The sequence below is a fragment of the Arachis ipaensis genome, chromosome B5, assembly GCF_059453495.1.
Source record: "Arachis ipaensis isolate K30076 ecotype BB chromosome B5, ASM5945349v1, whole genome shotgun sequence".
Taxonomy (NCBI): Eukaryota; Viridiplantae; Streptophyta; class Magnoliopsida; order Fabales; family Fabaceae; genus Arachis; species Arachis ipaensis.
The window spans coordinates 4,893,774-4,904,278 of record NC_142440.1 but is presented as its reverse complement, the minus strand read 5'-3'; the positions used below and the strand labels follow the sequence as shown (position 1 = coordinate 4,904,278).

General features: G+C 40.8%; 2 protein-coding genes across 2 annotated transcripts; one reads left to right on the top strand and one right to left on the bottom strand.

The window, feature by feature from the left end:
- Positions 1–1,115: 1,115 nt before the first annotated feature.
- Positions 1,116–6,242, top strand: LOC107611212 (uncharacterized). The gene is made up of 2 exons (XM_088486685.1): positions 1,116–3,395; positions 3,651–6,242. Exons 1-2 carry the CDS (start codon positions 1,116–1,118, stop codon positions 6,240–6,242), a joined length of 4,872 nt encoding a protein of 1,623 aa, XP_088342811.1.
- A 422-nt stretch (positions 6,243–6,664) lies between these two features.
- On the bottom strand, positions 6,665–8,435 carry LOC148563251 (uncharacterized). The gene is made up of 3 exons (XM_088486489.1): positions 7,676–8,435; positions 7,194–7,603; positions 6,665–7,126 (listed from the first exon to the last, which is right to left on the bottom strand). Exons 1-3 carry the CDS (start codon positions 8,433–8,435, stop codon positions 6,665–6,667), a joined length of 1,632 nt encoding a protein of 543 aa, XP_088342615.1.
- Between the last annotated feature and the right edge of the window lie 2,070 nt (positions 8,436–10,505).

Here is a 10,505-nt window from a genome sequence, read left to right as displayed (position 1 = left end):
GGATATCCGATCCCATCCACGAGTTTTACAAATATGTAATATTATTATATAACCTAATAAATATGCAAATTAAAAATTTAATACAAACAATACAATCATCCTATAAACAACACAATCGTCTCATAAACAACATAACCATCAAATATTCAATTTAACATAAAAATCTTTATTTAAATTAATAATACAAACACAAATAAAATGTTATGATATAATGTTATATATAGGGTACAAATTAATCAAATAGAATTGAGATTCAGTCAACTTTATTCGCAACTAATCAAATTAACAACTCTATCCGTACAAATTAAATAAAATTAGATACAGAATTAGATGTATATTGTCACCCCTAATTACTTTATAATAAGATGAAGCCGTGAAGGTACAAGATGAATGATTAGGACTATGTCAAGGGCTTAATTAATTGTAGATTCCATCCCGGCCTCTCTCTGTTTTGGAGTGTTAGGAAGGGAATTATTCCAGCATGAATAAACAAGATTGCATCTTCCATTGATCCCATGCATATTAATCAATAATAATGTTTGGAAGATAATAAAAAATTAATTCAAATAATCTAAATTTGTTTTATTTAATATTAATAATTATTATTGATATGGTCACCATTAATACAAATCATAACCGACCATCATCATAACTCGTCTTTACCGTTATTATTCGACCCTTATGAATTATAACTCGGCAAAATTAATGACATTATAACTGACGTCTCAAACGGTATGAATAAAGTCGGTTACAAAACCAATTATCAAGAACGGTCAAATAATCATCCAGGATATAACGGACGATTAAATATCTATAAAAGCAAGGTAAAGTATCTTTTCTCGACTACTCTGAATTAACACGATAACTGACTTAAGCATTGGAGTGTCTTTGCAGGTACACTCCACCCCTTTTTGTATTACTCACACCCTCACATCTACAAGAAAAAAGGAGAATTCGGACTCTGAGGAGTGGACGTCCGATCTTGCAGCGTATAGCTCGGCTGACCTTGAGGAGTTGGAGCCGACCTATTTCCCAGGCAAGATCAATTGGCGCCCACCGTGGGGCCGAGGAAGTCATATTTTTTTCTTTTGGTCTCATCATTCCCATCTACATCCATGGCTGACGTACCGCCTCCATCACTGTCCGAACTCATGCGAATGGTAGCTGAGCTACAACAAGCTAATCAGCGGATGGCTAACGAGAACCAAATAATGGCTGCTCAAATTGCCGAACTAAGTCATGCTCGGATTGAACACAATGATGCTCATCGCCAACAGGCGGAGGACGAGGAACATCAATCCCAACCGACCCATGTTTCAGAAACCACTCAACATGAAGAGCAGCAGCAAGAAGACACGAAAGAAGAATCTGAGGACCTTGTAGGCCCTTTCACAGAAGAAGTAATGAATTTCGAACTGCCGAAGAGGTTCACTCTGCCGTTGACCCTCACACCTTACGATGGACTCGGAGACCCAAGGAAGTTCATAAAGAAATTCCGATCAATAATGATCGTCAATGGTGCATCAGATACAGTTTTATGTCGTTGTTTTCCGAATTATTTAGACGGTCCTGCACTTGATTGGTTGTGTGCTTTGCCTGCAGGTTCCATTTCGCGCTTTTATCAGCTGGCGAAGTTATTCGAAGAACATTTCGCCGGATCTGCAATATACTTGCACGATTCCGATTACCTGAACACCATCAAGCAAGGAACGAATGAAAGCCTAAAGGACTACATGACTCGCTTTACCAAGGTCGCAATCAACATACCAGATCTCCATCCCGAAGTCCATCTACACGCAATTAAAAGCGGCCTCCGACCTGGAAAATTCCAGGAAACAATCGCAGTAGCAAAACCGAAGACCCTAGCAGAATTTCGGGAGAAAGCAAAAGGACAAATTGACATCGAGGAGCTCAGACAAGCTCGGAAATCTGACAAGTCACATCTCCGCGAAGAAGATAAGAGTTCAACCGTTAAGAAAAGTTTTAAACTAACACCCAGATTTGATTCTTATACGCAGTTCAACACCAAGAGGGAGGACATAATCAAGGAGATCTTGAACTCCAAACTAATTAAGCCACCAAGAAAGGCCGGCACATACCAGGATGCAAAGCACGTGGACAAATCAAAGTACTGCGCTTTCCACCAGAAACACGGCCACAACACTGATGACTGTGTGGTCGCCAAAGACCTCTTAGAACGACTAGCAAGACAAGGACACCTAGACAAATACATCAGCGGTCACATCCAAAAGCGCAGCCACAGTTCCACAACAAACGACCTCTCTGAACAAAACCGAGGAAAAGAGAAGGCAGCTTCAAACCAATATGAAAGGCCACGAGGTATAATCAATTGTATTTCAGGAGGATACGCAAGTGGGGGATACTCAAACTCGGCAAGAAAAAGGTCGTTCCGAGCAATATGCTCGGTAGAAGGGCCAAAGCAAGATGCAGCAATCAATAACCCACAACCAGAGGTCACTTTCACACAGGCCGACCTTAACTCTAACATACAAAATCTGGATGACCCCGTGGTAATCACACTCCAGCTGGGAGACCTATTAGTGAAAAAAGTCCTCTTGGATCCTGGGAGCAGTGCCGACGTTCTGTTTTACTCCACATTTCAAAAGATGAAGCTCAGCGACAACGTGCTGCAGACCGCAGGAGGCGACTTGGTCGGCTTCTCAGGAGAACGAGTTCCAATACTCGGATCAGTGTGGTTACAGACCACACTGGGTGAGCAACCCTTTTCAAAAACTAATGATATTCAATATTTAGTAGTGGATTGTTTCAGCCCATATAACCTTATTCTTGGCCGACCTTTTTTGAATAAATTCGGCGCCATTGTATCTACAGTTCATCTCTGTGTAAAGTTTCCAGTGCAGGGCGATCAGGTCGCAACAATCCATGGAGACCATAAGGAGGCGCGACAGTGTTACAACATCAGTCTAAAATTCCAAAACCGTGCAACACAACAAGTCAACAATGTCGACCTCAACCAGAAGGAAGGCGTACTGGCCGACCTCGACCCAAGAGCCGATTTCCTCGAGCGCCCGAAACCATTCGACGACTTACAAAAAGTATATTTCAACAATGACCTTAACAAATTTACATATGTAGGTACATCAATCAACACGGCTGAGTTACAGGCCATAACATCCTTCCTACAAGAAAACGCTGAGCTTTTTGCTTGGAAACCTGCTGACATGCCCGGCATTGACCCACAAGTCATCAGTCATAAACTAGCAATAAACTCCTCAGTCCGACCAATCCAACAGAGGAAACGAAAACTCGGCGAAGAAAAAAGGAAAGCATCACTGGAGGAAACACAAAAGCTCATCAACGCCGAATTTATCAAAGAAATCAGATTCACTACCTGGCTAGCCAATGTGGTAATGGTAAGGAAACAAAACGGTAAGTGGCGCATGTGCGTCGATTTCACTGATTTAAACAAAGCATGTCCAAAGGATTCTTACCCTCTACCGTCCATAGACTCTTTAGTAGACAACGCATCGGGCTACGCTACTTTAAGTTTTATGGACGCGTATTCAGGGTATAATCAAATACTCATGCACCCCTCCGACCAAGATAAAACGGCTTTCATCACTGATTTCGGCAATTATTGTTATAAAGTTATGCCATTTGGATTAAAGAACGCAGGTGCAACTTACCAACGTCTTATGGATAAAGTGTTCGCCAAACAAATCGGCAGGAATATCGAAGTTTATGTCGACGACATGGTCGCCAAGACGAAAACCGGAGATAACCACATCACAGACCTAACAGAAATATTCGGCCAAATCCGCAGATACAACATGCGCCTCAACCCCGAGAAATGTGCCTTCGCCGTCCAAGGGGGTAAGTTCTTAGGCTTCATGCTGACGTGCAGGGGAATAGAGGCAAACCCAGACAAATGCCGAGCAGTGCTAGAAATGGCCAACCCCAAAACAGTAAAAGAAGTTCAGCGCCTCACAGGACGCCTTGCCGCACTTTCCAGATTTGTTCCCTGTTTAGCTTCAACTTCTGTTCCCTTTTTCCAAACAATAAAAAAGAAAAGTAAATTCGAGTGGAACGACGATTGTGAGAGGGCCTTTTCAAAATTAAAAACAACACTCTCACAACCGCCGATCCTACAAAAACCCCTACAAGGGGAGGATTTATTTCTATATTTATCGGTAACTGATTGGGCGATAAGCTCAGCCCTTGTTACAGAAAGAAGCAAAGTTCAGCATCCAGTGTACTTTGTTAGCAAAACTCTACAGCATGCCGAACTTAATTATCCAAGGATTGAAAAGCTCGCGCTGGCACTCATATTCTCGGCGCGACGTTTACGACCTTATTTCCAGAGCCACGTTATCCATGTCAGAACAGATCACCCACTAAGACAAGTGCTGTACAAACCAGAAGTTGCAGGACGACTAATTAAATGGGCAGTCGAACTGTCTGAATTCGACATCAGATACCAATCCAGAGGATCAATCAAGTCACAATTCCTGGCAGATTTTATTGCCGAACTTACCATACCATCTGAAGAAGATCATGCAAAACAATGGATTTTATTTGTCGACGGCTCCTCAAATCAAGAAGGCTGTGGTGCAGGAATTCGTCTTGAAGCCGACGACGGATTCATATTGGAACACTCAATACACTTAGCCTTCAAAGCAAGCAACAACCAATCCGAGTATGAAGCACTACTCGCCGGACTCAGACTTTGCTCAGATCTTCAAATATCGACGATCAAGGTATATTGTGACTCTTTGTTAGTCGTACAGCAGGTAAATGACATCTTCCAGGTAAAAGACCCTCTACTTTCTAAATACCTGCTACTAGTAAAGAAACTTTCAAAGAAATTTATCAAATTTGAAATAGAACATATTCCTCGAGAACAAAACCAGAGAGCAGATCTCTTATCTAAGCTCGGCAGTACTCAGTCTATGCTTACCACACTACACCAGTTCACAATAACATCACCAACTGTTACTCTAATAAACGTATTAAGTGTTTCACAGGAAACAGATTGGAGGACGGACTTTATACACTATTTAGAAACAGGTGTTGTGCCAGAAGGGGTCGAAAACAGTAAAAAATTTCGGCGGCAAGCATCCTTCTTCACAATCCTAAATGGAGAACTGTATCGACGAGGTTATACCCGGCCACTACTCAAATGTCTCAACAAGTCCGAAGCAGAAACAGCTCTAGCCGAGGCACACGAGGGAATCTGCGGGACACACACAGGAGCTCGGAGCCTAGCATCAAAGGTCCTCCGGGCTGGGTTTTTTTGGCCGACTTTAACACACGACAGCAAACAGAAAATCAGGACATGCAACAATTGCCAAAGACATGTACCCCTGATACACATACCTGCCGAACAGTTACATCACGCAGACATCAGTTGGCCATTCAACCAATGGGGTCTAGATATACTCGGGCCGTTCCCTACGGCACCGGGCCAGGTAAAATATCTTATTGTCGGAATTGATTATTTCTCCAAATGGGTGGAGGCCCAACCTTTAGCAAGAATAACATCACAACAAACAATCACATTTGTTTGGAAGCACATTATTTGCCGTTTCGGCATACCCCAGCATATTACAACTGACAATGGTCGCCAGTTTGCCGATCAAAAATTTCAAGCTTTTTTGCAGAATCTAAAAATAAAACAACACTTCGCCTCTGTGGAACATCCCCAAACGAACGGCCAAGCTGAAGCCGCAAACAAAGTCATCCTACATGCACTAAAGAAGAAACTAGACGAGGCCAAAGGACTCTGGGCCGAATTAATACCTGAAGTACTTTGGGGATACAACACCACCCCACAAACATCAACAAAGGAGACACCATTCAGATTGGTATATGGCTCAGAAGCCATGATACCCCTGGAGATCTCCCAGAACTCTATCCGAACTTACATAAAAAATCAGGACGAGACTCGGAAATCCGAGCTCGACGTGATCGAAGAAATAAGAGACATAGCCACATTGAGGCAACGCGCAGCACAGCAAGCCATAGCTCGACAATACAACAAAGCGGTGAGAAACAGAAACTTCGTCACAGGAGATCTAGTTCTCCGCAAAACCGAAACTGCTCGGAAACCACCAACACATGGAAAGCTCGCAGCCAATTGGGATGGTCCATACCGAGTATCCCAAGCACTCGGCCAAGGAGCATACAAATTAGAAACACTAGATGGTAACCTCTTACCTAGTACATGGAATGTATCCTCCTTAAAGAAATTTTATAGTTAAAAAGACAGGGACAGGCTTGTACTCTTTTTCCTACTACCAAGATTTTATCCCAAAGGGTTTTGCTTGGAGAGGTTTTAACGAGGCTAGCCTACCTGCACCTTTGTACGAAACAATTCCGAATATACAAGGGACGAACAAATGTCCTATCCTTTCTATCAAATCGATCTTATCAAACTATCAATCCAGCTCGGACAAATACCAATACTCGTCCAAGTTCCAAAATGGCAATTATCAAATTAAACGCCAATAAACTCGGAAATATATCCGAACAAAGCAAACAGCTTTTTACAAAAAGCACCAAATTTTCAAACAAATCAATTTTAAAAGGCTCAAAAACAGGAGCCATACTATTATCCGCTTACAAAAAAACAGTCAGATTACAAGAACAAAAAACAAATTCACAAAGGTCTTTTCATAACAACCTAAACATTATCGGCCCCATCTTCCGCATCCCCATCATCCTCAATCAACTGACCATCTCGAACTATCTTCCCAGGGTCCATGCCAGAAAGATCGGCATCCGGAACCAAAAACTTCACCTGCAACCTTGCCCTCTCAAAGCCTTCAACAAACGAGTCCAAAATCTCATCCACCTTTTTCTTCTCCATATCCTTAAACTGAGCAGTCACCTCAATCAACCGACTTTGCACGTTCACCAGATCGCTTTCCTTCTTCTTCAAATCCTCAACATCCTTAGCATAACTTTCCTTAGTCTCCTTCAACAACTTCTCGGTCTCAGTCAAACGAGCTTGAAGCCCAGCAGCAAGATTCTTACACTTAATCAACTCTTCCTTCAAAACAGATACCTCACCTTTCTCAGCAGCCACTCCTTTATGTTTCAATTCTTGACTTCGACCCAGACTTGCAAGGCGCAACCCAACAACCTGGAGGGCAAAACAAACTCATAAGAAAACAAAAGCAAAAATAAGGAAAACATCAATAACTTGTTACCTGCATATATTGCCCAACAGCCACATCCCCGACCTCTTTGGCAAGAGTAACATCGGCCGACGATTGGCAATACTCATCCACAACAGCCATATAAGGATATTCCTTTCCCCACACCGAAAACGCCTCACTTTCCTCAGAAATCTCGTGCAGCCTTTTTTGATTCCCCATAAAAGCCTGTAACTCTTCAAGAGGAACCCCAAACTCTTTCTCATCAGAATCATCCGATAATTCCACAAGCTCGGACTTCTTCCTTTTCTTCGCGATAACTTTCCTCCGCCCTTGTCGAGGCTGCGAAACCTCGCCAGTACCAACAACCTTCTCAGCATTTGATGACGACACCTCTTTCTCCAAATTTTTATTCTTAAACCGCGTCCTTAGTGATGCAGCAGAAACGCCAGGATACTTCCCACCTGAAGAAAACATACCATATTAGAATTTTTCAACAAGAAACTCAAACATTAACACAAACCCTAGAAACTCACCTAGATACTCTACAACAGCAACCCTATCCTCTTCCCACTTCAACAACTCATACATCGATATCAAATTTTTTCGATCAACATTCTCCACCAAAAATTCTATCAGACACTCATTCCTCGGCGATATAACCTCCGGACCGAGTATATTTTGCGGCTCCGAGCACCAAAAGAGGGGAAATTTCTCAGCAAGGTTCTCATCAATATAAAACGGAAAATCCTCTTCTGAACTCTTAACTTTAAAATACATCTCCTTGAAGTCTTTAAAAGAAGATTTGTACAGTTTAAAAATCCCAAATCCCGGAGTGCTATTGAAATTTACCCAACCTCCTTTCCAAACACCTTTAGCTTGAAATAAGGAAAAGAACAAATCCACAGACGGCACTTCCTCCAGAAACTCCATCAAAACCTCAAAAGATCGAAGGAAAGCCCATCCATTTGGATGAAGCTGTGAGGGAGCACAGTTGAGCTGCTTAAGAACTTGACACTCAAACTCCGTAAAAGGAAGCCTAACCCGCAACTCTTCAAGTACACAGCTATACATGTAGAAGAACCCAAACCCCCACTCTCGGTGATAAACCCTATCATCCACACTACATGGTAACAACTCCACCTTGACTCCAGAACCTACCCTCACTATTTTATTCACATCCACCTCCCTCACCGCCGCTTCATCAGAAAAAAGTGAAACCCGTGATTTAACATCTTCCCCTACCCAATCATACGACCAATCCACCTTATCCTTCTTCTCTTTCCCAAACCCCATTAGATCAAAAAGCAGTAGAAGAAGAAACGAAAATACAGGAGAAAGCACAGAAATGGATCAGAAATAGAAAAAGAGACTCATACCTCTCTTACTCATTCTTCAAAAGAAAGCAAACATATAACAAGCAGCCAACAAAACACCCAAGAAAATCTGAGGAGATTCGAAGAATTAAAGGAACAAAACGTTTCCAAATAACCACCCCCCCCCACTCCCAAAGCCACATCAAACAGTGAGCCAAACATTGGGAAACCGCAAAAATTAAATGCAACCATTATTCCTTCTCTTTCATCAGGAAGTAACGGACACGACTCCCCACGTACCCACATTTCAAACCACTAAAACCATCTTTTAATGAAGTAAGTTGATCTGGGGGCTCATCCACTAACCCACACAAGCCGAGTTATAACTCATCAAAAAGTAAAGCTCAACCTGCTTCATTAAAATCCTCCTCAGGCTAAGCTTGGGGGCTGTGATATGGTCACCATTAATACAAATCATAACCGACCATCATCATAACTCGTCTTTACCGTTATTATTCGACCCTTATGAATTATAACTCGGCAAAATTAATGACATTATAACTGACGTCTCAAACGGTATGAATAAAGTCGGTTACAAAACCAATTATCAAGAACGGTCAAATAATCATCCAGGATATAACGGACGATTAAATATCTATAAAAGCAAGGTAAAGTATCTTTTCTCGACTACTCTGAATTAACACGATAACTGACTTAAGCATTGGAGTGTCTTTGCAGGTACACTCCACCCCTTTTTGTATTACTCACACCCTCACATCTACAAGAAAAAAGGAGAATTCGAACTCTGAGGAGTGGACGTCCGATCTTGCAGCGTATAGCTCGGCTAACCTTGAGGAGTTGGAGCCGACCTATTTCCCAGGCAAGATCAATTATTAAAATTAATAAATATTAAATAAAATAAATTTAAACTGTTTTGACTGATTTTTTATTATTTTTCTAACATTATCGCATATTAATTAACTATATAATTTTATTTGCTTTTGGCCATTTCCTAAATATATATTAATTAAGAATTGAGTGGTTGAAACATCCAAGAGGCTTGACATATATAAAAGACAAGGACGGTTCATGAGATCATATAACCAGTCAATCATTGACTAATTCAGAACCCTTCGATCATTTAAAAGATAAATAAAAACGTTAGACCCTATCTTATGAGAAGCCGAGGACTCAATTTATTAGAGATAAGAGTTTAGTGAAATGAAGGTGTGACAGAATCTGATTACAAAGTAGGAATAAATCTTCTAACTCCTTACAACAGAATTAATCATCTTCTAGCTCTAATTATCTTCAGTTGATACTTATTAGTTAGCATACAATTGTATTTGCATATATATAATTTTTTTCTTTATGTATGTATTGTTCTTGTTCTTTATCACTACATGACAGATTAGAATTAAAGCGCTTTTATAGCAAGTTAGATGGCAGGTTCTAGAGCATTTACTTGTACATATCCATTCAATTTCCAGAGTCTACAAATGTATATTCAAATGACGTAACCCCAAAATAAATTCATATAGAATTTGATGAATATCATCAATGTGTTGACATACACGGTTTATGGAACCTTCAAACTATATATTATCTGCCTCTGCATGTGTGTCCAGAGTGAATTTATCTGACCCGCTGGTAAAAGTTATTTGACTTTCCAACCATTCAATCCGTTTATTAATGTCTCAAGATAAGGATAACCAAGTACTGGTGTTGAAGTTTAGAAAGATTAGGGTGATAAACATTTTACGACATACAAATCGTGACACTATAAATAAATGAATAAAATAAAACTGTCACTAACAACCCAATTCTTTGCTTGCAAGTTGCAAAATTTGAGTAAAAGTTCCACCAATTCTTAAACACAACAACAAAATGTCCCTGCCCCTATATCTTCTACACAACTAACGTAAACCCACGAGATACATTGCGTAATTATCACTACTTAGCAATTTCAATTATATTCAATGCTTGGATTAATTACATACCCATTGCCGCATGCTATATAGTATATATAAATGATTCCGTATGACTTGTT

Excerpts from the sequence above, each read along its gene's own strand:
- LOC107611212 (XM_088486685.1), top strand. The coding sequence starts at position 1,116 with ATGGCTGACGTACCGCCTCCATCACTGTCCGAACTCATGCGAATGGTA. Across the intron at positions 3,396-3,650 it reads GGCTAGCCAATGTGGTAATG|AACGCAGGTGCAACTTACCA; the intron begins GTAAGGAAACAA and ends TTTGGATTAAAG.
- LOC148563251 (XM_088486489.1), bottom strand. The coding sequence starts at position 8,435 with ATGGGGTTTGGGAAAGAGAAGAAGGATAAGGTGGATTGGTCGTATGAT. Across the intron at positions 7,604-7,675 it reads TGCTGTTGTAGAGTATCTAG|GTGGGAAGTATCCTGGCGTT; the intron begins GTGAGTTTCTAG and ends TGTTTTCTTCAG. Across the intron at positions 7,127-7,193 it reads CTGTTGGGCAATATATGCAG|GTTGTTGGGTTGCGCCTTGC; the intron begins GTAACAAGTTAT and ends TTTGCCCTCCAG.